Here is a 27,829-nt window from a genome sequence, read left to right on the forward strand (position 1 = left end):
TGTGCCATCCTCACGGCGGCCCCCGGAGACTTGGGGAGGCCGCCGCGATCACCAGCCAGCCGGTGCTGTCCTCAGTACCCCCTCGGCGGCCCTCGGAGCCAGGAGAGGGCCACCGCGAATTTATGTCAGGCCGCGCTAGGCCTGAGGCTGCGATCTCCGCGCCTCACGTGACGGGGGCGCCCGGCACGTCATCGGCCGCACCCCCGCCCCTTTGCCACGCAGCCATTGGCTGCATTTGCCGCGCCCACTGGGCCTGCCCGGCGATGGGCCGAGGAGGCCGAGCCCCCTCCCCTCCAGCCCCCGGATTGGTTCCCGGGCCTCGGAAGCCTCTGGAGGCCCGGGACCAGGAGAGGAGCCAGTGCTGACGCCCCGGAGGAGCCCAGGAGCCCCCACCAGCCTCGGGAGAAGCAGCGGAGCAATCGGGCTTCCCTAGAAAGCCCCCTTCCCTCCCAAGGCCAGCTGAAACCTCCGCAAGGGCTCCCCGAGGAGCCGAAGAACCCCGGTTAACCCTTGCGGTCGCGTGACCTCACTAGAGGGCTCCAAGAGGAGCCGGAGCCCTCCCCCAGCCCCCTGAGCCTACGCAAGGGTCCCGAGAGGCCGAAGAGAATAAGGTGAACCCCGGGGAGGTGGGCGGAAGGCCGGAGAAGGCCCGAGTTTGCCCCACCGCGGGGGAAAGTTGAAGTTGGGCCCTGCTGGCCCTGAGAGCCCTTGAGACTGGGAAGCTGTTGTTGGGCCTAGTTGGACCCTGCGGTTCGAACTGGGCCACCCCAAGGCAGGAGCTGGGTATTCCGGGCTCACTGGCCCCATTTGCTCCAGATGGTGACTAATATTAGAGTGGCCGGCTTGATTGTAATGGTTACCCCCGCTTAATAAGCCAGTTTAAGGCCCTGACCTATACCCAGATTACCCTTGCCTGATGAATGGGTCGTTACTGCCCAAGGAGATGTTTCTATATACATAAGGAAAGGTTTTATATGTGCAAGCCAAGTTCCATAAGTTCATTCTCGCTACATGAAATGCTTATGCTTGCCTGTTGAAATGCTTAGTCCTGCATAGGGGTCTGTTACTGTTTTCTTTAAAGGTGGCTTGATCCTTGATGAAATGTTTAATGGGTCATTACTATTAAAAGAAATGTTTCTATTGATATAAGGCAGAGGTCTTCAAACTTTAGTCGGCCGAGCCCCCCCATCTAAACCTTTTTACGCGTTGAGCCCCGCCACCGCCACTACCACCTGACAAAAAAGTACTGGAAGCTGGTACTCTGCATCATTGATGGCCATTCCCTCCTGCAGAGCCCAGGTTGTATAGGGCAAGTAATATTAAATAAAGTAAGAGTGTTTAGTAAACTGAAGCTTTTGTAGTGCATGTGTTTATCCTAAAGTTAAAATGAAAAGTCTCCAAGAAACAAATGAGCACAAAAATTTACATTGGTGCTTTATTTTTCACATAAAACACAAAATGTAAGATAGATCTGCAAAAACACTCCCAAAACACATGTGTGGGAGTGCTTGTTTTTCTCCACAGAGACAATGGGTGGACGTATTCTTGCTTCTGCCATCCTTAGGTTGTGCTCCACTTCCAGTCTTGAGCAGTGCCTGGAAATGGGACTGCTCACAACATTTCCAATATATTTTTTGAAGTTTCATATAGGGTGAACATGACCTAAAGGTATTGGAGCGCTTTACAGGAGCATCTTTTATATTACAGAAGCACACATTCATTTTTTGTAAGTACAGGGAGATTAAGTGATTTGCCCAGAATCACAGGATGTTGAGCAGACATCAAGAATTGAACCTGGTTTCCCAGCTCTACAGTCATCAGCTCCAGCTGTTGTGCCACATCCTTGCCTCTAAACAAGATATCAGAAAAAGAAGTTCCACAAAACATGCTTTCTGACACAATCGAAAAATCCATGATTATGTGGAGTATGGCCAGGTGTTGCCATGTCAGTAGGAGGCCAGCCGCAGTTTTCCAAGAAGCCTAGGGGACATTTACATCATACACATGTGATATAAGTGATTCAAGAGGATATATACATCTTTATTTTCTAGTAGCATCAAGAGTCAATTTGTTAGCATAGTTGGCTTATAAAGAAGATCGCCTTCCAAAGCTTCAGAAATAGTTGCACAATATTTTTTTTTAATTTGGTGTATGAAAGAAGTGAGGACAGATGGTAGGCACACTTAACAATATTTGTTATATTTGACTGTGGACTCAGCTCTAGGGATTGGAACATATCAAACAAGCACCAGCGACTTTAATCAAGGTCAAATTCATTTTTCGTAAGTCACTGGTAAATTAAGTGATTTTACCCACACGATGTTGAGCCGAACCCAAGACTCGAACCTGGGTCCTCAGAACTCAAGGCAGCACCTATGGCATTAATGCCAAATCCACTCCTCCTTGAAATATCCAATGTTCCCACTAGTATTGGGACGAAGGGGAAAGGAGCGCGGCTTAAAAAAAATAATACAAAAAGCTCTTCACTCTTACCTGCCAGAGAATGGAATCTACAGGAAGGATGTAACCGTTGTAAACTCCTTGCAGTGAAATGTACTTCCGATTTGGGAAGCAACATGGAGCGCAACTAGACAGAACTTTGGGGGGGGGGACTAAGATTCCCAGCCAGGGCTGGCTCTAACACTGATCGCACACATGAGAGGGACAGGTGAGTGAAGTGTCGCATGAGCAGGGTGAGTAGTGTGCTCGTGTGACAGCAGGGTGAGGTACAAGGTGAACTTGTGTGACTGCAGGGTGAGGTACAGGGTAAACAGCGCAAGAGTATTGTGAGTGCAGAGTGATCACTGTGAGTGCAGAGTGTGCTGATGTGACCGCAGGGTAAGTGGAGGGAGAACGGTGTAAGTTCATGGTGAGTGGCTTAAGTGCAGTGTGGTCACTGTGAGTACAGGGTGAGAGGGTGGGTTCAGGGCATAGTGATCAGTGTGAGTACATTGTGATCCCAGTGAGTGCAGGGTGAGTGTGAAAGTGAAGGACGAGAATGAGGAGTGAGTTGTCTGAATGCAGGGTGCATCCCCAGACACAGTTGAAGTTACTCAGCATGTTATTGAGGCTTGGCATAGGGTTTCAGATATAAGTTAAACTATTGCTTTTATGGCAAGGTCCAGGGATCGAGGGTGGGGGAAATAAATATTGTGCTCAACCTGCAATAAACTTCCAGTCTTGCGATTAGGGTTGCCAGCTCATTATATTGATGTCCCAGAAGGTACAAAAGTAAGCAGTCCCCTAAAGCCTATTTTCAGCACTGATTGGTGCACACTTGGAACAGCAAAAATACATAGAAAGTATTTTTAATTGTGTTCTAAGGCTGCCTGAATGATCTATGACATATAATTAAAGGGAACAAAGATTTGAAACTTCACATTACAAAAGAAGACATACTATTTTATTTATAACCCTATTTAGTGTCAAGACAGGGCCTTTGCAGACTCTTTAAACAGCACATGGCTGGCATTTTTATTTTGGTAACCCTACTTTATATTCCTTTTCATGAAATGCATTCTCACATTAAGGCAGTAAAAAGTAAAAGGTAAGGAATAGGCAGAGCGGGGACACAGGGGGTACTGGAACCAGAAAACAAACAGCCTCTTTAATCATTTTACAAAGTATGTAAATATGCACATGGGGCAGATTTACAAGCCCCTTGCGCCACATTTGTGTCACTTTTTCTATGTTAAAAGTGACGCAAAAGTGGCGCAAGGGGCTTGTAAATAAGCCCCATGGTTTTTAACAGGCACACAACACCCATGGGCACAAAAGGCTTCAGCATGCTTCCCTCCTCCCCCACCCCCCCTAGTTGTGTGTGTCAGCACAGAAATAGACAGTTTTGGAGCTGCGCATCCGAGTACTTCACAGGTCTTTAAAAGACCATTTAAGCGTTAGTGAGGCTTTGTTGTTTTCCTTCCTTTCTTAGAGCCCTTGCATCTCCATGAGAATTAGCGTCCTACCCCCTCCGAAATCGTCTTGCCTCTGGCCTTTAAAGACCTGTGACTCTTGACACTCTCAGCCGAGCGAGCCCCGGGCAGCTGCAGCAGCCTGGGCTGAGAGGCACGTCTCGCGACTGGAAACAACAGTGTTGGGTGTAGTGCGCGCCCCCCCTGAAGGGATGTGGTACCCCCCCCAGGGGGGCGCGCCCCACAGTTTGAAGAGCTATGCTCTAGATCGTAAGGGGGCGCACCCAGCATGTGTTGCAGGCTATGCATAGGCAGTCGGTACTGTCAGTGATGCGATCGTGGCAGCCCATATAGAGGAGAAGTGTGGCTCAATGGTTAGAGCGGCAGACCCTGATGCAGAGGTCTAGCCCGGGACCAGGGTTCAATTCCCCGCCTCGGCGGGTCTTGGGCTCAAAAATTCCACGGACCTGATCATTCTCGCCTCGGTGCCTATTCCAATCATGGAGTCCCACTCTGCAACTCTGGGCAATAGCTTGCGTAATCTCCACAGCGGCCCCCACTACGCTAAGGATGCCTGGCCTCCACCTTGGGGGTGCCCAGGAGTGGACACCTCACAGGGAAAGCCAGGATGGGTTCCACAGCGGTATTCGTTCAAGCGCCTTGAGACCCTTGCGGGTGAGTAGTGCGCTATACAAGTATCAATTTACATAATCACGCATGAGAGTAGCAAAGGGGGCCAACTCACCGTCCCCTACTATATCGTCAGCAGAGCGTATCCCTCTGATCCTCCACTGTGTAATCGGAGTTCAGATCATACTTGGCCCCAAGCAGCTCCTTGAGAAGAGCAGGGATCAGCAATGCGTTATACGTCTGAGCCAGGAGAAACGTGAGGTCAGTGAACCAACGCTGTTATGCCTCACAGTGGCATTATAGGCAGCCAAATCATTCATCTGCCTTCCTGTCCGCTCACAGCACCTGTGCAGAGGAGATGGACCCAGCGTTCGCCTCCCAGTACTGGCTCAGATATTGTGACCGTCTGTGTTTATTTTCAGGGGCTTTATACCGTGCTGTATACGTTCTCCAATGGGCCTGAGGAGTTTGCAACCGTCGAAGATTATGGTCGAGTTGCAGAAGATCATGATCAAAGGTACTGTTTGGGGGATCAAGGCGTAAACGTTTACAATGGAAGCAGGAGGTGAAAAGATAACCGCGTCCCTCAGGTGCGTCAATCACCAAGTATCCATCAAGGCACGATCATCAATAATGTCAAGGAGGATGAACCGGTCGCGGGGCTGCATGGTTTATGGTTTCTGGACTTGTCAAGGTGCCATATTCCAGCCCCCCTACTCATTAAATCCCTGGCTGCCCCAAAGGAGAGCAGGAGTTTGGTCAGCCGCCGGGGCATAGATAGAGCCCACACACAAAGACTCATTGAGGATCTGAACCTTGGCAAAAATATATCTGCCCAGGGGGTCCCGCCATGTCTGCAGCGTACAAACCCCCAGGGCTTTGTGAAATAAGATGTCCAACCCACTCTCCCTATGTTCCAAAGGAGTAGATGGGTGTGTAAGGGTAGTCTGGATCCTGCTGGCATGTAGTACCGTACTCATCCAATCCCTTCTGAGTTCATCATGTTCAATAGGTGACAGGTGTGTGTCCTTCAGCAATGCTACATCAAGGCGGTGTATCTTCTGAAATGAGAGGATTTTCTGTCTCTTGATAAAATGGGTCAGGCTGTTGACATTAAGGGGCATATTTACAAGGAAGTGGTGGAGCACAGCGTTGGCCTCTTTGGTTTACGCCACGCTCTCCACTGCTGAAATGCAGGGCTACACCGTATTTACAAGAATACGGTGCAGCCTTGAATTTCACCCTGTGCTGGTGCTAAATTTAGCTGCCTAACGCCAATGGTGCAAGGCTGCCTGCGTTGAGGGGAACAGGCATGACAAGTACCACGCATCAGGGTTTTGACTAACCCATTTCAATGTGGTGGTCCGCATCACCGTACTGAAATGCAAAGTCACACATTTTTATGGCTGTCTGAGCTGTCAAGGGCTGGAGCGCTGCTATAATAATTAGAAGTCAAACTGAGCAAAGCTGGCAGCGCACATTTAGAGGTTCTGGTTTAGCTACTTTCAGGCATGGCACTCCGATCCATCACGTGAGACATCCTGTGATTCTGGGCAAATCCTTCAATATCCCCGTGCCTAACAAAAGTGGATGCGTCCATCTGTAACACAACTGGGGCTCATATAAAGCACTATGATCCCCGATACCTTCGGGTCGAGTGCGAGCTTAATGAATCTCCGAAAAAAAATGCAGGAGACATTCCTATTCCAACTCTAATGCTAACCCCATGAAGCACCCTAAAACTTTAGGGCTACTTAGACAAAGACAGACTGTAATCCAAGTCACAGAGTTTCAAACCCACTACTTCCTGAAGAAAGCCTAAAGGAGGTTCTGGCGGTGCCCGACCAAAAGAACCAGTGGAGGCCAAGTTGCGTGATGTTTGGGTGGTTTCCTAGGGTCAGCACAAACTGCAGCAGTTTAGGGAACACAACTCTTCCCCTTTCAAGAGTTTGACACCAGCCGCTGTATTAGTGGTGTATGTACTGTCAGTAAATTATTTTAAGGGGCTGAGAACCCCTAGTCATAAGCACTGAATGCCCATGCTGCTCCAGACCAAGGGCTTCCTGTCCCCTGTCAACACTCAGCATTTCTGTAAGGAACCGGTTACGTTTCAGCCCCACACAGAGCAAACTAGTCCTCGTGGATCTCTAGGACCAAACACTCTGGTCCTGTGATCGGGGTCGATCAGCAGCCCTAGTTTTGTTGTTTTCGCCTGAAGTGCTCACCTCCATGTCTGCTAAAGTTGGGTTTATGAGAGAGAGTTTAGTGTTCTCTCGCCAGCCACCTACAGGTGCTGCTGAAGAGGGTCTAGAATAGGTTAGATTTGCAGGTATGATGAGACATGGCTGACCTTTCCCATGGAGCGGCGCTGTTAGCAGATAAATGTACACACTCTTGCTAGCAGTACTAACAGTATTGATCAGGGCATGGCATCACCATCACCGTTCCTTTGTAAAGTGTACATGTTTCTATTACTTTCATGTTTTACATCTCAAACCTTGATTTCCAAACTTGTGCTGAATATACTCAGCCAGCAGCCCATCTGGACATGGTTGGAGGGGGCCTGATCCAATCACTTATTGCAATTGTGAGGATGATAAAGTGGTAATAAACAGGTTTGACGTTGAAATCCATCGGCTTTGAGTCTCTGTGTTGTCTCCTTTAAGATTTGACTAACCAACAGTGTCATAACAGGCCCCTCACACCTCTCCGATGAGGAACACCCTAGACCAGTGGTCTTAAAATGTTTTAATGCCATGCCCCCAACTCCACAGCGATCGTCGGGCTACCCTCAGAATTTTTCACAATTATTCTATTCAATTGGCAATGTTTAAATATGTCTAGACTTATTTAAACATTGCAGTTAAGTACTGTTTTAAGAATGCAATCAAATACATGATTGCCAAAGATACTATTCTGGTCAGGTAGGCTTTAATATAGTCTTATGGCCTGCTGACGAAGGCCTGCATCTCGGGACTATAACGAGTCCAGGGCCTTTAACTAGCGGTATATCCCGAAGCAGAAGGGCTATAAGGCTATTTGAACATTCCACCCACTGAGGGTAGAATGTTCTAAATTAAAAAGAGAAAAACATGAAGACAAACATTGGAATGTTGGAGCTCCGGACTTATACCAGCCATTACAAGCCCGGAGCTGCTTCAATGGAGCTCCCGACATTCCAATGTTCTAATAATGGGTACAAGTACCCACAGTGAGTTTATTTGAAGTGGAGTCCTGTCCCTTTTGACACCTACTCCTAGCTAGGATATAAATGACAAAACATGTTAGTGATGGCCCATTGGAGAGCAGCTTACGGCCGCTCATTATTTTCAGCTTAAAACAAAGCACCGTTATCAGCATAATGCTTCTTTTGACCAGAGCCTAGCGCCCCACCTGGGATCATCTAAGGCCCCCATGGGAGGGCCGCCCCCAGTTTGAGGCCCCCCGCCCTAGACATACATTTCAAGCATTCTCAGATCCTAAACAAAATCCCATAAGAGCTGATAGAATGTGAGTGAATGAATCAATCAAGATTTATTTAAGAATGAATTAATATTTCACAAAATTGATATAGCAATAGTACAGAAGAACAAGTAAATGACCGAAATGCATTTTAACATCTACTAATCAATTCATAAACACTGGTAGGAAACAAGGAACTGGTGATTCAAAAGGATGAGAATAAATCCTACATCTAAATCTGATTACAAGTTTGATTAAACATTCAAAGATACACAAACTGACTAAAAAGATTCCATGGTTAATCACGCCGCTAGCTAAATCAAACCTACGGAAATATGTTACCAGCAGCGTGATAAGAATTTTTAGGCTAATGAAGTCACGTTTTGACCTAAAACTCTATCATTTGTTCGTGTCATACTGTTGACCAATTACTACAGAATGTCCAGATCATCTGAGGTTAGGAGGAAAGTTAGAGTCTCACACTAGCTTTCTTTTTTTTTTTTTCATTTTTAGGGCTTTAATACAGTGAAAATGTATCTCAATATATAACTGTTGGCAAATTGTTGCTTTGTTATCATTTTATCCGTCCCCTCAGAGTCAGCAACTAGGTGTTTCAGAAATGTATGACCTTTTTATTCTGTACACTGCAGTAAAAGCTAGGGACAGCTGTCGTGATCATCAACCAAACTACCTTTTAAATTAGTTTGAGCATCCCCAGTGCCCTAGCTTGAGTTCTCGGTGAACACCCACCATGTCATACAGGACAGGTAGCCAAGTCGATAGGGAGTCATCTTTCTTTACTTTAACATCATTGGTTCACAAAGCCCTCCATACCAAAAGTGCCATGGTGGATGGAACTCTGGCTCTGTGGCTGTGCTATGCTCTTTCTAGCATTTAACAGTAACTAAAGGTTTTATTTCCAAGCTCTGAAAGTGACCTCGTCCTGGTCTATCGGACATTGACCTGGTGTGCTAGCCTGTATCTCAAACTAGCTTTATAGGTATATCAGCTAGCACCTGTTTTAAAGAGAACCAGGGGTAGAAAAAGGTTTACGGAATCAAAAGAACCAAATACATTCAATTTCATATCACAATTATTTGTGTCAAATGTTTTGGTTCTCTAAAATTTACAAATGACTCGGCCTCACTCTAGTAATTATATTCAAATGTATGAATATTTAGATATGGTGTCCTGGCCTTAGAAGTACTGGAGTGAATATGTGCCCAAAATGAGGACATTTTAACACAATTCCATACACAGATTTGAGCTGGATCAACTGTGTGATGACAGCGATCCTTGTGCCAATCATTCACACTCGAGCTCATCAGGTAACAAAGACAATCATCAGTACAGACTACTTACTTATCCCTATCTTGGCTCAGTCTAGGAGAGCTTTTAGTTCCATTCTAGTCAAATATACATTTAAAGTTAAGCTTCCATAGGACTATGGAATGATTATTCTCCAGAGGAACCCACAGAATTCTCTTTTACAAGTTACATACGACAACAGCTCAAGCAGGTGCTGCTCAGTAACACCAACGGAGGGCTCCATAGATTGCTTTTGCTTGAACTTTAGCACTGTATGTTCTTACAGGGGCTTTAAGGAACATCCTTCCTTCCATTCTAAGAAAAAGCTTAAAACACTCGGTTAGTCCTGGACACAGGAAGAACGACATTCTGGATATGATTGTGGCATAAAGATTTCGACAAAAAAGCCAACACTCCTGTGCCAGACTCTCTGCTGAGGGCAGTCACACTGTCGAGGCAGGACCCCCTTCTAATGCCACCTGTGCCAGACTACCTGCTGACAGCAGTCACACTGTCGAGACAGGACCCCCGTCTAACGCCACCTCTGCCAGACTCCCTGCTGACAGCAGTCACACTGTTGAGACAGGACCCCCCTCTAATGCCACCTCTGCCAGACTCTCTGCTGAGGGCAGTCACACTGTCGAGACAGGACCCCCTTCTAATGCCGCCTGTGCCAGACTACCTGCTGACAGCAGTCACACTGTCGAGACAGGACCTTCTTCTAATGCCACCTCTGCCAGACTACCTGCTGACAGCAGTCACACTGTCGAGACAGGACCCCGTCTAACGCCACCTCTGCCAGACTCCCTGCTGACAGCAGTCACACTGTTGAGACAGGACCCCCCTCTAATGCCACCTCTGCCAGACTCCCTGCTGACAGCAGTCACACTGTCGAGACAGGACCCCCTTCTAATGCCACCTCTGCCAGACTCTCTGCTGACAGCAGTCACACTGTTGAGACAGGACCCCCCTCTAACGCCACCTCTGCCAGACTCCCTGCTGACAGCAGTCACACTGTTGAGGCAGGACCCCCCCTCTAATGCCACCCCTGCCAGACTCCCTGCTGACAGCAGTCACACTGTCGAGACAGGACCCCCTTCTAATGCCTCCTGTGCCATACTCCCTGCTGAGGGCAGTCACACTTTCGAGACAGGACCCCCTTCTAATGCCTCCTGTGCCAGACCACCTGCTGACAGCAGTCACACTGTCGAGACAAAACCCCCATCTGTTGCCACCTCTGCTAGACTCCCTGCTGGAATCACAAATTATCTTGAGTTTAGTGGCTCAATATAATTTCTTTACAATCAGCAGTAAAATGTCAAAATCCAAATCATTTTTTTATTCTATTACATATCTTAAAAAACGTGCCCTTCTTTTTAATATGTAAAACTTAGTCATTATTGTGTACATTTTATAGCATCGTGATTGGTTCTACCTTTATATTATTTTTGTGCAATCAATCTTTTTTTTCATTTCTTTTGTGGAACAATCATGTCAAAATTCGGCTCCATTAGCCATCAAAAAATCGTCGTGCAAGAATGTAAAATGGTGATTTTGCCTAACTATCACACAACATGCGGCTCAGTGACTTTTATAAATGATTCCTCCTGAAGAGAAGCCGCATGCTCACTCTGTCTATCACACAGCATGCAGGTTGGAGACTTTCATTAATAATCTGTATTTGCTGAACAGACACTGTGTGCTCTGCCTGGATATCACACAGCTGCAGCTCTGGGACCTTCATTATTGATCCTGCACTCTTCTGAAGTGTGCTCGGCCTGGCTATCACACAGCTGCAGCTCTGTGACCTTCATTATTGATCCTGCACTCTTCTGAAGTGTGCTCGGCCTGGCTATCACACAGCTGCAGCTCTGTGACCTTCATTATTGATCCTGCACTCTTCTGAAGTGTCCTCTGCCTGGCTATCACACAGCCGCAGCTCTGTGACCTTCATTATTGATCCTGCACTCTTCTGAAGTGTGCTCGGCCTGGATATCACACAGCTGGAGCTCTGCGACCGTCAATATTGATCCTGCACTCTTTTGAAGAGAGGCTGACGTCTTTGTAGCTTTGAAAGTTGACAAAAAATCCTCACACATTTACTGCAATGACATGGCTTTTCCCGTGTGTGTTCGCTGATCAGTACTTAATATTGAATATTCATAAAACCTACTTCAACATTCACTGCACTTGAATGATTCCGGTGCGTGTTTTCTGATGCCGTTTTGGACCTGATATATATATATCCATTGTCACACACCTTGCACTTGAATGGTTTTTACAGTGTGTATTCGCTGATATTTTCTTAATGTTGATGATTCACTAAAACTACTTCTACATTCATGGCAATGATATGGTTTTTCCCTAGTGTGTGTTCTCTGATGCTGTTTTAGTTGTGATAATCAACTAAACATCTTCAAACATTCTCTGCAATTATATGTTTTTTCTCCTGTGTGTGTTCTTTAATGGTGCTTTCGGTCTGATAATCGACTAAAGCTCTTCAGACATTCACTGCACTTGAATGTTTTTTCCCGTGTGTGTTTGCTCATGAATCCTCAATGTTGAAAATTCACTAAAACTACTTCCAGATTCACTGAACTTGAATGATTTTTCCACTGTGTGAGTGCTCTGGTGCCGTTTTAGGCTTGATAAATATATAAAGCTCTTCCCACATCCATTGCACTTGAATGGGTTTTCCCCAGTGTGTGTTCTCTGATGCTGTTTTAGGCCTGACAATCGAATAAACCTCTTCTCACATTCACTGCACCGGTATGGTTTTTCCCCGGTGTGTGTTTTCTGATGCTGTTTTAGGTGTGATGATTGACAAAAGCTCTTCACACATTCACTGCACTTAAATGGTTTTTCCCCTCTGTGTGTTCGCTGATGAGTCCTCAATGATGAAGATTCACTAAAACGTCTTCCACATTCACTGCACTTAAATGGTTTTTCCCCTGTGTGTGTTCTCTGATGAATCCTTAATGTTGATGAATTACTAAAACGTCTTCCACATTCACTGCACTTAAATGGTTTTTCCCCTGTGTGTGTTCGCTGATGTTTTCTTAATATTGATGAATCACTAAAACTTCTTCCACATTCACTGCACTGGAATGGTTTTTCCCCAGTGTGTGTTCGCTGATGCTGTTTTAGGTGTGATATTTGATTAAACCTCTTCACACATTGAGTGCAATTATATGGTTTTTCTCCTGTGTGTGTTCTTAGGTGGCATTTTAGGTCTGATAATCGACTAAATCGCTTCAAACATTCACTGCACTTGAATGTTTTTTCCCCTGTGTGTATTCGCTGATTAATCCTTACTGTTGAAGATTCACTAAAACTAGTTTCACATTCACTGCACTGGAATGGTTTTCCTCCTGTGTATGTTCTCTGATGCCGTTTTAGTCCTGATAAATATATAAAGCTCTTCCCACAATCATTGCAATTGAATGGCTTGTCCCCTGTGTGTGTTCGCAGATGTTTCCTTAATGTTGATGAATCACTAAAACTTCTTCCACATTCACTGCACTGGAATGGTTTTTCCCCAGTGTGTATTCGCTGATGCAGTTTTAGGTGTGATAATTGATTAAACCTCTTCACACATTCAGTGCAATTATATGGTTTTTCTCCTGTGTGTGTTCTTAGGTGGCATTTTAGGTCTGATAATCGACTAAAGCGCTTCAAACATTCACTGCACTTGAATGTTTTTTCCCCTGTGTGTGTTCGCTGATGAATCCTTAATGTTGAAGATTCACTAAAACTACTTTCACATTCACTGCACTGGAATGGTTTCACCCCTGTGTGTGTTCGCTGATGCCGTTTTAGGCTTGATAAATATATAAAGCTCTTCCCACATTCATTGCAAATGATTGGTTTGTTCCCTGTGTGGGTTCGCAGATGTTTCTTTAATGTTGATGAATCACTAAAACTTCTTCCACATTCACTGCACTGGAATGGTTTTTCCCCAGTGTGTATTCTCTGATGCTGTTTTAGGTGTGATAATTGATTAAACCTCTTCACACATTCACTGCAATGGTATGGTTTTTCCCCTGTGTGTGTTTGCTGATGTGTTTGGAGTCCTGATACCTGGCTAAAGCTCTTCTCACATTCAGTGCAATGGTATGATTTTTCCCGTGTGTGTTCGTTGATGTCTTTGTAGGCCTGATAACTGAATAAAGCTCTTTACATATTCAGTGCATTTGAATAGTTTTTTCCCTGTGTGTGCTTGCTGATGGTGTTTTAATATTGATGACAAACTAAAGCCCTCACTGCATGTGTCTGAGACTTCTCTCTTGGTTAGTGTCTCTGGGTCTGGTATATACTTGTTTACATCCCTTGACTGTACTTCCTGAAGGGCCAACATGACTGATAAAGCACTTGTGCTATTCTTGCATTCCTTGTATGAGTCGTATTTTGCACGTTTGTTTTCCGATTAAAGAATAAAGTGCAATGGTCACCAACTACTTTCCAATCTCATAACATGTGTAAGGCTTCTTCATGGGCGATTGTGTCTTTAGACTGGATAATGGTTCTCCATGCTTGCGGGTAAAGATTTATTTTCCTTCTTGTCAGGGAACACTGGGACAGTGCTCTTTATTTTAGACTGCAAAAACCCTATTTCTTTTAACCTTCAGTTGTCTGACTCCACTCCGTTGCGCTTTTCAATGCTTGCTGTGGATTGGTCTGAAACAGTTTGCAATGCACCTCTAGCACTGAATGGTAGCCTGGTATTATTTAAGGAAGCAGAGCACTGCTGTAACCACCTCATACCGACCTCATGATCAAAGCTGTTATTGGACATGTTTACACAAGAGGAGGTTTATCAGTGTTGTCTTCATTTTCTAGAGGTTACTTCTTCGTTTTGAGGCACGGAGGTGCACAGCTGAGACTTGTGGAATCACTGAATTTCTCGTGTCCCTTGTCCCTTCTTCCAGGATGCCTCAGTTTATGTTCAGTCCGGCTGGCTCTGTCGGTACTTATGTTTTCCTGAATACTGGAACTCAATATTTCAGACTTCGTCTTTGCAGATTTACAGTGTTATCTTCCTTATTTTGAAACATTTCGTACAATCAAAGATTGTTTTCTGTCAGATGTAAAAAGATTTAAAATTACTTAAAGGGAAACATAACGGAATGTGCATACACAATTTTTAATTGATTGTTTAAATATATCTTGATTACCATTTTTGAAACTTATGAAGGCATCTTTAACCGTACACAGAAATGTACATAAAAGTTGCTTTGAATATGTCACATCTTACTTATTTCAGCAAAGGTGTTCATGAGTAAGTTAGTAAAAAAAAGCACTCATACACTAGTTACAGCTTTAGGTAGATGCATATGGTCAAGGTTTTGTTAAAACAAGAACATCTCTTTGAGTAAGAGATGGATCAGGAAGACTCGAGACAGAAGGGTGGACATCAGAGTGTTGTATCATGAATCAAATATTGCTGCTCGCAGAGGTGCCTGGCTTCATCCACTGCACCCACAATATGCAGTAGAGCAGCAGTTTCATGATTGGATTTACTTTGTGGTTTTACTTCTCTCAAATATTTTTACGTTTGTCAGTATTATCTACCGGGGTGGGAATTCCCGGCGGGAGCTTGAGATAGCACACCAGCCTGGTGGCACACTAGTTGAGAGCTGTGGTGCATAAGCATAGCAAGAGCACAGATGGTGCTCCAAAGCCAAAGCCTGTTAGCACCCTTTCACCTCTGGATCTTGCTCAGCACCCGAAATGATCTTAAAAACATCTCTTAAGTCAAACTGCTCTGTCCATATATCCTACATCTCTGCTGCCCTCTATACAAGGAAGGGCCTGTTCTCAAATGTATTCACCTGCACCTCACATGCATAGACCTGCTTTCAACATTCCTTTTCCAGCACAAAACCTGCGAACAACATTTTCCAACTACGTAATTCCCATGACTTTCCATAGGTCTCTCCTCCTACTCATGCTTTTCAACATCACCTGTACAAACCACCGTGGCCACATTTAATGGAACAATCCTGAGGTGCACTCATTCTTTCCACAAGATGGAGAATGCACCAGAACAGCGCACGCTGCACATAAGATAAAGATAAAGTGCCCTCTGCGACTCTCACACATGCCCGGCAATGACACAGTCCCTACACAGCTTTTACAAAGGACCAGATGCTTAGCATTGCTTTTCAAATACACACAAAATGCCATAGGCACAGCTCAACAATGTAAAATAAAAGTATTTCACAGTGTGAAATGCACCGCCAAATGATCCAAAGCGTGCAGCATGGTCTTTACTAGCTCAACTGCGTTCTACAGCAGCAAAGTTTGTTGTCACCAAAGTGTTCTTCCTTTGAAAAAGGTGCTATGCATGTGGTATTTGTACAGCACAAACCTCACCAAAAATCAGCTGAGCTCCCTACCGATCCAAGGCAGGGACAGAGTCAACGAGTGATAGGTGAGGCGGCGAGATAGTGGATTGTTACTGCATTGTGATCGAAGAGCCTGAAACTAGCAGTGTGTATGATAATTCCTCAGAAGCTTTCCCTTTATGACATGTAGAGCGGGTCCAGGCCAAGATCAGACAGAAATAAAACATTTATAGCTCAGTAATATTCAGAGATATAGAAGCGGAAAGTAGGATGCTGGCTTCCAATAACACAGCACTGAGCACTCCACCTCAGCCAATCTTTAACGATTGTTTGAAGAACAGAGCAACAGGAAGGGGTTTTAAATGCCGACCATCGACCTTTCACCAGCTGCACATGGGGGACAGCATTGGCTAGATGAACGCTGTGCTCCTTCAACCGCTCGAGTCATGCATACAGGCGCTACAACATGTTAGCCAAGTGTCCTGGAACCCTCGATTCCAATTCACTCAATTTAACTACACACATTACAGTTAACTCTCCCCCTACCGTATCAAGAGCACGTTTCCTGATTCAACACCAGAGTGTCCGTGCTGTAAACTGGCTGATGCTGGTTTCTAACATATGGTGTGGGAGTGCCCACCACTACAGGTGTCATGGCTCGAGGTTACAGCCACCATAGCAGAACTTGCAGACCATACACTGTCAACTACCCCTGAATCCTGCCTGCTAGGCCTTCACCCTAAAGCAAAGAGGGGGCAAACACTTACACAGGTTCATAGACCTTGCATACGTACTTTTCAAATGACGAATAGCAATGTCTTGGAAAGCGGCCTCTGTGCCGGACACTAGGAGGCAGCTGCATACTCCCCTGCACTGTGCATGAGCAGAGGCCAACACACTACACATGCTACTCTCTAGAGGAGTGGGGAGAAGGGGTAGGAGGGTGGGAAAGTAGGATCTGCTTTCATTGTTACCCCCACTTTTTCCTGGTGTCATACAGTTTTTCCTGACTAGTCTGACTGAGATCCTGCTAATCAGGACCCCAGTCACTGTGCTTCCTTCCTAAATTGGCTAAGGTGAGTACTTTGGTACATTCCTAATTGGCTGCTGATGTACCCTTGTACGTCCCTAGTATATGGTACTAGATACCTGGGGCCAAGGAACTCCAGGGGACCCCCATAGGCTGCACCATGTGTTATGCCACCCATAAGGGACCCTTCAAACTCTGACTACATTGCAGCCTGTGTAAGTTGGTGCATGTACAATTGTACCCAAGTATGATGTATACCCTCCTGTTCATGTGATCTCTGGTCCCCTGTGGACAGTGGGGCCGGGAGCCGCGCTGACAGACTGCGTGGATTAGACATTATGTTGTTCTACACTTAAGTGTCCCCGGCAGCCTCCTCCTTACATCCTACTTCCTTATAATGTATTGTTTTATTGACGCACTGTCTGCTATTAGGATTGGCATGTTTCATAGTCCTCACCATCCTCCTTGCCCTGTGGTCACCCTTTACCTTAGCCCCCTCGCTGCCAGGCCTTTTGTCCCCCTGTTCCACTCCCTTTTTTGGTTAAAATCATGATCTTCCCAGCTTTCACGAACAGGCAAATATTTGTCAGAAAACCAAAATGTTCTACAAGGTTTTGGCATTTTATTAGGAAATAAGCTATTTTCCTATTTTTTGTGCTTTCAACCTCCTTCAAGTTAGTGGTAGAAATGGGTGTAAAACCAATAATGGATCCCGGAAAGCAACAGATTTATGAAAAAAGACATAATTCTGAATTTAGCAAGGGGTCAATTGTGTAGATCCTTCAAGGTTTTCCTTTAAAAGTAACAGTTGAAATAAAAAATATTGAATTTGAGTTCAAAACAACAGCCATGTGTGCCTAGATTTTCATCTGTAACTTCTTCTACTATCTTAGATTTTTTAAAGCAATATACCGTTATATTCGCAGGACCCTTCTGGAAGCGGGGATATATCGGGCTTGTAGGTCCACCAAGAACCTGAGATACCCAGAGCCAATAACTGAGCTGCGCCTTGCAATGGTCATTCATTGTGTACCGGGTATACAGCAATTCATTTGGTAAAATATAAAGAGAGAAAAATAGGTATCAAGTAAACCTATGTATTTCTCATATTGGGAACAAGATAAGGAGTTTTGAAGCAGTGGTTATTTGCACATCTCTGAATTTGTGGGTAGCAATGCCAGCATGTGAATTAGGGGGCATTTTTCAAAATGTCTTTTTTACCCACTGTGTTATATATTCGAAGGCAGAAATTCCTAAAAAAATAGCTGCTAATAACACTTGTTCTACTATTCTGGGTTCCCCTAAGTCTACCGATAAAAACGGTACCTCACTTGTGTGAGTAGGCCTAGTGCCCGTGACAGGAAATGGGTCAAAATGCAACATGGATATTTTTTGAAAACTAGACAACCATGGGAATCCAGGATGGGGGCACTTGTGAGGCTATCACCAGGTTCTGTTATTCAGAATCCCTTGCAAACCTCAAACTTTGTAAAACAAAAAACATTTCCCTCACATTTCTGTGATGGAAAGTTCTGGAATCTGTGGGGAGCCACAAACTTCCAACCTCCCAGCATTCCATCAAGTGTCTCGATAAAATTGGTACCCCACTCATGTGGGTAGGTTTAGAGCCCGCAACAGGAAACGGTCCAAAATAAAAGAAATGTGGTCACATAATTTTTTGCAAGGAAAACGGACCCTTCTTTCGCAACATGCCTACCTGTGGATTTTGGACCCTAGTTCAGCCGGCACGAAGGGAAACATAGCAACAGGAAATTGCCCAAAACGTACTGTGGAGACTTCAAAATTATTGATCACAAAAAAGACATGGGTTTGCGAGGGAGTCACTTGTGTTTTTGGTCACAGGCTTGGCAGCCATCTAGGGAAATCTAACAAACCCAGACATTTCTAAAAAATAGACACCTGGGAGAGTCCAGGGAGGTGTGGCTTGCGTGGATTTCCCAATGTTTTCTAACCAAGAATCCCCTACAAACCTCAAATTTGCTAATCAAAATTATATTATCGTCACATTTCTGTTTGAGATCACCAAGCCGGCACAAATTTCCTACCACCCAGAGTGCCCCTTAAAAAATAAAAATGATACCTCACTTGTTTGGGTGTCCATTGCAGAATCGCCTAAATAAATAGGGTGCTTAGAGCTTGCTGTGCTATTTCCTCAGTTTCTACGTTTTTGGCCTTTCCCAGTCGCAGACCCTTGGCCACCCAAACAAGTGAAGCATAATTTTTATTGGGAGACCGAGAGGAATGCCGTGTGGTAGGAAATTTGTGCCAGCATGGTGTACCCACAGAGAACTGTGAGAAAAATGTAATTGTTTAGCAAAATTTGAGATTTGCAGGGGATTCTGGGTAAGACAACATTGTGGAACCCATGCAAACCATACATCCTTGGACTCCCCGGGTGTCTAGTTTTTAGAAATGTCTGAGTTTGGTAGGTTTCCATAGATGGCCACCGAGCCAGGGACCAAAAATGCACTTGCCCACCTTGCAAAACAAGGTAATTTTGTGATAAATAATTTAGATGTCTTCACAATGTGTTTTGGGACCCTCCCTGCTGCAGGCCCTTAGCCTTCCCACACAAGTGAGGTAGCATTTTTATCAGGAGAGCTGGGAGAACTTTGGGTGGTAGGAAGTGTGTGAGGGCTTGGTAAAAAACTCCATTCGCAAAAATAGGTTGTTTTGTGATAGATTGGGTGCACCTGCGTTTTTTGGCCCTGGCTCGCAGGCCATCAATGGAAACTTACTAAACATAGACATTTTTGAAAACTAGACACCTGGTGGAGTCCGGGGATGTGTGGCTTGCATGGATCTCCCAAAGTTTTCTTATCCAGAATCCGCCGCACAGCTCAAATTTAGCTAAAAGGTCACATTTTCCTCACATTTCTGTGTGCCAAGTTTGTGAGATCACTGCCCGGCACACATTTCCCACCACCCATTGTCTCCTCAGTCTCCTGATAAAAATGGTTCCCTCGCTTGTGTGGGTGCCCAAAGCAGAGTCAGCCTAATAACGTATATAAAAAACTGCCCTTTTGGACCCTCTTTGGTCCCCCTCAGTGTTTCATTTTATAAGTTTTTAGGTTCTCTGTTTTGGGCGCCCACGCAATTGAAGTATCATTTTTATCAGGAAACTGAGTAGTACGCTGGGTGGTGGGAAATTTGTGCCAGCACGATGATCCAACAACTTTTCCACACAGAAATGTGAGGAAAGTGTGACTTTTTAGCTAAATTTACGTTTTGCAGGAGCTTCTGGGTAGTAAAACGCTGGAGGTTTCACGCAACCCACACCACCAGCCAAGCGCCATCCATGCACACCACCAGCCAAGCACCATCCATGCACACCACCAGCCAAGCACCATCCATGCACACCACCAGCCAAGCACCATCCATGCACACCACCAGCCAAGCACCATCCATGCACACCACCAGCCAAGCACCATCTATGCACACCACCAGCCAAGCACCATCCATGCACACCACCAGCCAAGCACCATCCATGCACACCACCAGGCAAGCGCCATCCATGCACACCACCAGCCAAGCACCATCCATGCACACCACCAGCCAAGCACCATCTATGCACACCACCATCCATGCACACCACCAGCCAAGCACCATCCATGCACACCACCAGCCACGGACCATAAATGGCTTCAATAAAATATCGACTCAGAATAGTTTTGATAAATTCATTAAGAGTAATGATATTATCTGTCTGCAGGAGACTTGTCTGTGTGACGATACCAGAGCAACCCTAGTTACAGAAGGTTTCGTCCAACACTATAAAGCAGCAAAGAAAAATACTCTGGGGAGGCCATTAGGGGGCTAACTAACGCTGAGTTCCACACTGATAGCTATGAAGGTTCAGAATTTGAAACTACATTGTGATTGGGCATTAGGCTGTAGGTTCCTACTGCAGAAGTCGGATCCCTGCTATGATGGAATATGTATTATAAACGTATATATACAGAAGGGAAAGGACAATGAATAGAAGGTGAATTTGGGAAAACTGAAAGAAGACATAAAGTCTGTTAGCCTAGAGTATCAGAAGGATATATTATTGGTGTTCGGTGATTTTAGATTAGACACCTCAAAGGGTGGATAATTGGCACAAGGAATTTTTAAAATCTTATAATATCGAAGTAGCCATTTTCCCTAGAGGAGAGATCTCGCCACAGGATGCGACTTTTACTCAGCTGATGGGTTCACTGGGCATGGTATGCGTAAATGGAAGAATGCTCTGTGCACTCTAGCCATGCTCTGTGCACTCTAGCCATGCACTGTGCGCTCTAGCCATGCACTGTGCACTCTAGCCATGCTCTGTGCACTCTAGCCATGCACTGTGCTCTCTTGCCATGTTCTATGCACTCTAGCCATGCACTGTGCACTCTAGCCATGCACTGTGCACCCTAGCCATGCACTGTGCTCTCTAGCCATGTACTGTGCTCTCTAGCCATGCTCTCTAGCCATGCACTGTGCACTCTAGCCATGCTCTGTGCACTCTAGCCATGCACTGTGCACTCTAGCCATGCACTGTGCACTCTAGCCATGCTCTGTGCACTCTAGCCATGCACTGTGCACTCTAGCCATGCTCTCTAGCCATGTACTGTGCTCTCTAGCCATGCTCTCTAGCCATGCACTGTGCACTCTAGCCATGCACTGTGCACTCTAGCCATGCTCTGTGCACTCTAGCCATGCACTGTGCACTCAGGCCATGCACTGTGCACTCAGGCCATGCACTGTGCACTCAGGCCATGCACTGTGCACTCAAGCCATGCACTGTGCACTCAGGCCATGCACTGTGCACTCTAGCCATGCTCTGTGCACTCAAGCCGTGCACTGTGCACTCTAGCCATGCACTGTGCACTCTAGCCATGCGCACTCTAGCCATGCACTGTGCACTCTAGCCATGCACTGTGCACTCTAGCCATGCACTGTGCACTCTAGCCATGCACTGTGCTCTCTAGCCATGTACTGTGCTCTCTAGCCATGCTCTCTAGCCATGCACTGTGCACTCTAGCCATGCACTGTGCACTCCAGCCATGCACTGTTCTCTCTAGCCATGCACTCTGCACTCTAGCCATGCACTGTGCTCTCTAGCCATGCTCTCTAGCCGTGCACTGTGCACTCTAGCCATGCACTGTGCACTCTAGCCATGCTCTCTAGCCATGTACTGTGCTCTCTAGCCATGCTCTCTAGCCATGCACTGTGCACTCTAGCCATGCACTGTGCACTCTAGCCATGCTCTGTGCACTCTAGCCATGCACTGTGCACTCAGGCCATGCACTGTGCACTCAAGCCATGCACTGTGCACTCAGGCCATGCACTGTGCACTCTAGCCATGCTCTGTGCACTCAAGCCGTGCACTGTGCACTCTAGCCATGCACTGTGCACTCTAGCCATGCGCACTCTAGCCATGCACTGTGCACTCTAGCCATGCACTGTGCACTCTAGCCATGCACTGTGCACTCTAGCCATGCACTGTGCTCTCTAGCCATGTACTGTGCTCTCTAGCCATGCTCTCTAGCCATGCACTGTGCACTCTAGCCATGCACTGTGCACTCCAGCCATGCACTGTTCTCTCTAGCCATGCACTGTTCTCTCTAGCCATGCACTCTGCACTCTAGCCATGCACTGTGCTCTCTAGCCATGCTCTCTAGCCATGCACTGTGCACTCTAGCCATGCACTGTGCACTCTAGCCATGCTCTCTAGCCATGTACTGTGCTCTCTAGCCATGCTCTCTAGCCATGCACTGTGCACTCTAGCCATGCACTGTGCACTCTAGCCATGCTCTGTGCACTCTAGCCATGCACTGTGCACTCAGGCCATGCACTGTGCACTCAAGCCATGCACTGTGCACTCAGGCCATGCACTGTGCACTCTAGCCATGCTCTGTGCACTCAAGCCGTGCACTGTGCACTCTAGCCATGCACTGTGCACTCTAGCCATGCGCACTCTAGCCATGCACTGTGCACTCTAGCCATGCACTGTGCACTCTAGCCATGCACTGTGCACTCTAGCCATGCACTGTGCTCTCTAGCCATGTACTGTGCTCTCTAGCCATGCTCTCTAGCCATGCACTGTGCACTCTAGCCATGCACTGTGCACTCCAGCCATGCACTGTTCTCTCTAGCCATGCACTGTTCTCTCTAGCCATGCACTCTGCACTCTAGCCATGCACTGTGCTCTCTAGCCATGCTCTCTAGCCGTGCACTGTGCACTCTAGCCATGCACTGTGCACTCTAGCCATGCTCTCTAGCCATGTACTGTGCTCTCTAGCCATGCTCTCTAGCCATGCACTGTGCACTCTAGCCATGCACTGTGCACTCTAGCCATGCTCTGTGCACTCTAGCCATGCACTGTGCACTCAGGCCATGCACTGTGCACTCAGGCCATGCACTGTGCACTCAAGCCATGCACTGTGCACTCAGGCCATGCACTGTGCACTCTAGCCATGCTCTGTGCACTCAAGCCGTGCACTGTGCACTCTAGCCATGCACTGTGCACTCTAGCCATGCGCACTCTAGCCATGCACTGTGCACTCTAGCCATGCACTGTGCACTCTAGCCATGCACTGTGCACTCTAGCCATGCACTGTGCTCTCTAGCCATGTACTGTGCTCTCTAGCCATGCTCTCTAGCCATGCACTGTGCACTCTAGCCATGCACTGTGCACTCCAGCCATGCACTGTTCTCTCTAGCCATGCACTGTTCTCTCTAGCCATGCACTCTGCACTCTAGCCATGCACTGTGCTCTCTAGCCATGCACTGTGCTCTCTAGCCATGTACTGTGCTCTCTAGCCATGCTCTCTAGCCATGCACTGTGCACTCTAGCCATGCACTGTGCACTCCAGCCATGCACTGTTCTCTCTAGCCATGCACTGTTCTCTCTAGCCATGCACTCTGCACTCTAGCCATGCACTGTGCTCTCTAGCCATGCTCTCCAGCCCTGCAGGCCTCCAGGCCTGGTTTGAGCAGAGGTCATCGTATGCAATGGTCCAGCCTCCAGCCCTCACCTTGGTCAGTCAGCACCGAGTGGTGTCTCAAGAGAGCCTCAGACTCAGCCCTTGGGCTGCGCGTTGGCAGTAGCAGGGATTGTTTTGGTTGTATTGAATGTATCCAAAGCTGGATGAGATGTGAGATTCTGTAGCGCATTAGAATCATTCATATTTCATGCAGCGCTATATTAAAGGAGACAGAGAAAGCATTCGCGGGAGTGGAAGCTTCTGGAAGGCTCACACAGCACAAAGGATCCAGTTTACAACCAGTGACAGTCAGAAGCGCCCGCTGAGCCGCGCATTGAACCCGTGGACGGACGGCACGCGCATTTGCATTATAATTACAATGCAATATAAAGCTCTGCAAAAAACAATTTAAAAAAAGACTGTGAGCCCATCTTTGTATGTCATTCCCTCACCTGGGGTGGTTTGGGTGCTGTGGGCCCTGCTGAGCCCGAGGCCAGGACTGAACCATGAGCGCGGGGTAGAGAAGGCCTGATAATGGGTAACTGCGCATGCGCTGGGGATAGACACTGCCTCCTACAGCGGGACGCGGTGAAAGACGGCCTCATGGATGAACAACTGCGCATGCGCGGAGGACAGACACACTGTTAATACAATGCAACTCCGGGAGTCGGTGCAAGAAAGTTTTCTTTATTTCGTTCTCAGCACCGGCCCCGACAGCACGGAGCGCAGGAAGGGGCCACAGCTCAGGGCCAGGACAGGTGGGACGGGGTCCGCGCAGGGACAAGAATGAATGAGATACAACAGCTGCCTCCCGCCACGGAGCACGCGCTGAGATGTATTTCTGTGCAGGGCTTCTCTATGGCACTATCTCTCCTCTGCGCAGGCGCAGTGAGGCTGAGCGCCCTCTGTCCGGGGCAGGTCACAGTCTGTACCCGTGGAAGGTCCTAACTCGGCGATAGGACGTCGTGTCTTCGCCCCGCACATGCGCAGCTCTGACGCGCGGTCCTGTTTTGTTCGCACGCGCGATGGTGGCTCGTGCAACGGCGTGAGCTCGCGCGTCACTCGGTCGGAGGGGGAATAACACACCGGCTCCCTTCTCACTGCCCCCGGTGCCCCACCTCTCCCCCAGGCCCTGCGGCCCCCACTGAGCGGTGATTAAGGAGAAGGGAGGAGACCTTAAAGCGCCCGGCCATGTGTGTGAGGTTTAAATATTTTTATTGGCTTTTATGTTTTAAAAAAAAAAAAAAAAATGTTTGTTGTTATTTATGAATAACAAAAGAGAGACCCTGCCATCGCCATAGTCAAATAGTTCCATATAATCCCGTCCCCGTGGGTGGTTTTGTGGTCCCAGGTGATCCTGGGGCCTTATTTATGAAAGCCTTGCGCCACCGATGCGTCACTTTTTCCCATGTTAAAAGTGACGCACCGGCGGCGCAAGTCCTTCATAAATAAGGCCCCTGGTGTCTGATTTCTGGTGTTCGTTTGGGCCTCGCGCACTCCGGCCGTTCTGCCACATCCTGCCCGTGAGAGCCACAAACAAGGATCCGCTGCAGGGGCGTGAGCCCGGCTGCAGCGATCCCCGCTTCCAAGCTCCATTGGCGTGATGTTTACCTTCTACTGTGTATGTCGTGCGCTTTACAAGTGAATGAATGATTGATTGATTGATTAGGTGGATCAAGAGAAGTAAAGAGAGGTCAACAATGTGTACTGTCACAAAGAGGCATGGCAGTCCTAAAATAATCAGCGGGAGGGGAATTCCTCCTTTCGGAACTAGGGCCCTCACGCACCCAGCCAGCTAGGTGCCATGCTTCATCATTGGGGCCTGCTCCTCGTTGGGTCGGCGCTGCAAGACCTGACGGCCACCCAAAGAGGGCCTCTTAGGTGGTGATCTTTTGTTCTATGCCGTTTGGTGCAGTGGAGGTAAGGGACCTAAAAAGTGGAGATGAGATGTAATGGAAAGTGATTAAAACAGGTTGGGTAGTGCAAAGACTGACTTTTATTCAAGTTGGCTCCCCACCAGGTTAAAAGGAAGAGTGGCGACTCTCTGAACTAATAGTTTGGGATAACTGCGCTCTACTCCTGAGGGGTCGACATGTTTGATGCCTCATAGTCTGGAGAATCAGTGGCGATTCATCAGGACCTAGTGAAAAACTATCAGTTCGAATGTTACTGCATATTGTGCTGTGTTTTATGTAGTTGGCTCCTCATATGCAATGCATTATTTCGCTATTCTCGTTGAGTCCATTGTCGGTTGTGCCCAGACCTAGGATAGTTTTTGCTTCGAAGCGCGATAATATGGAATCAGTGCAACATCCTTTTACATGTTTTAGGACTGTCCATTTTATGTCTTGTGTCCCATGTCTTTATTTCTTCGCAATGTCGTACCATGGGTGCATTCTGGACTTTGCATTTAATTCTTGATCTGTGTTGAGTGATTCTCTTTTTTTACTGCCTGAGTTGTTTTACCTACGCATGCAAGCAGGCATGGGCATATTACACAATATATTACATTGGTACTATTGTAATTTGTGAATTCTTCATCGATGATACTTTTGCCTCTGTATTCAAAGTTATCTCCTTCGATGGTACTCAATCATGAGATGCAATTTCCACATTGGTGGTGTCCTTTAATGTGAGGTAGTGCTAGCATGGTCTGTATGAAACCTTTGGTCTCTTCACCTGTGTATTGGCACGTACCAGTTTGTCTTCGATGTTTTTGACAGCTGTCAGGGGCCTCTGTTGGTTGCTGTCTTAATTCACAGAGTTTACCTTGGGTTGGGAACAAAAGTTTGATCCAAGGGGTGTACTGATCCAGATCACTTTTGTTTGCCATGGTGGTACTGTCTGCCACCTGGGATGTATCTGTGAACAAGTTACGGTTAGCTGCTGCACAGATGAGGAGAAGAGTTCCCCGTGGGTCAGTTCAGTGTCTCAGGAGAGTGTAGATAGAGATATCCAACTGAGTTCAAAGGGGCATAGAACTGATGATTGTCTCTGACGTAGAGGGCCACTGTCCATGTTCTTTCACCTAAGCATGTAATCAGATGTAGTATTGATATATAGGCAATCAACGAGGCATCAGTTTGGTACATTCATGATTGATTTAATGCCTTCGATCCATATTGAGATAGTCTTATTGAAGAACACCAAGTCGCTTATTCTTATTAAGAGATGCAATATCAATAAGCTGGTAATCACCATCGCATCCAGTCAGATAAAATCTTGAAAGGATTATTGCCTTGGATAAGTACTAGCGTGTAGTCTCGTCGGGTATGCAAGGCCGTCTATCCGATCTGATAGACAGACGGCCTTGCATGCAACGGTGATTGCCTGTATAATCTATCCTACATCTGATTACGGAAATAGCACCTTGGTGAGCTTCCCTGCACCTGCTTCTCTAATGATTGCTGCTCCTGTGTGGGCATAGGGTAGGCTTCAGTGAGCTCTTACCCCTTCTTCAGCCCTGGTGCCACTGTGCCTGCTGCACTAACAATAGATGTGCCCATGTGCTGTGTAGTGTTCAACCTACAAGGATACAGAACACTAAAAAGGCCTTTGCTGCAACTGTCCAGCTGACCAGTGGCATGGACTGGACTGGTCCCGGCTGTTGGTCCTTGACTGAGCCCATATGAGGCTCTATGTGCTTCCCCTGAGGTCCTGGGAGGCTATAGAAGTGCACTCCTATTATGGAAGAAGACTTAAAGGACTAAAGTCAAAAGGTAAAATCTTTGACCAGCACGAACCTGGTTGGTGTATCCGACCTGACTTCCATCCTGGTCACCATCAATTTATGCCTAGGTCTTCCGCAACAATGGAGTATCATTGGCACCTTGTGATTCTTGGCACTATCGCTACTTGAAGCATTACATTTCATATCTCAGATTCCGCTTATTGGGTTTTGTCATTTTAGTGTTATTTTGTTCATTACATTTTACATTATTTTTCTATTTCGTTTTTTTTTTTTTATTGTTTTACATTTTGACTTTTACTGTTTTGGTTTCTGCATACATATTTTACATATTTTTCTATGTTAAGCCTGCCTGTTCCGTGCCTTAGGTACCAGGGGGTTGACTCCAGGTTACTTTTAATGGCGTTGAGAATTCACTCTGACAGGGGTTGTGATTTTTCCTCTTTCACCACAAATAATAATTCAATTTCTTGCAG

At 46.6% G+C, this 27,829-nt stretch overlaps 1 protein-coding gene across 1 annotated transcript in view; it reads right to left on the minus strand.

The window, feature by feature from the left end:
* Nucleotides 1-8,026: 8,026 nt before the first annotated feature.
* LOC144805924 (uncharacterized) overlaps nt 8,027-27,829 on the minus strand; it is a 223,253-nt gene continuing 203,450 nt past the window's right edge. Inside the window, exon 3 of the mRNA XM_078672395.1 lies at nt 8,027-13,466. Within this exon, the coding sequence (XP_078528521.1) occupies nt 11,820-13,466 (1,647 nt within the window). The 3' untranslated portion in view covers nt 8,027-11,819. The remainder of the gene's footprint in view (nt 13,467-27,829) is intronic.

This window comes from Lissotriton helveticus (genome assembly GCF_964261635.1).
Source record: "Lissotriton helveticus chromosome 1_1 unlocalized genomic scaffold, aLisHel1.1 SUPER_1_unloc_33, whole genome shotgun sequence".
Lineage (NCBI taxonomy): Eukaryota > Metazoa > Chordata > Amphibia > Caudata > Salamandridae > Lissotriton > Lissotriton helveticus.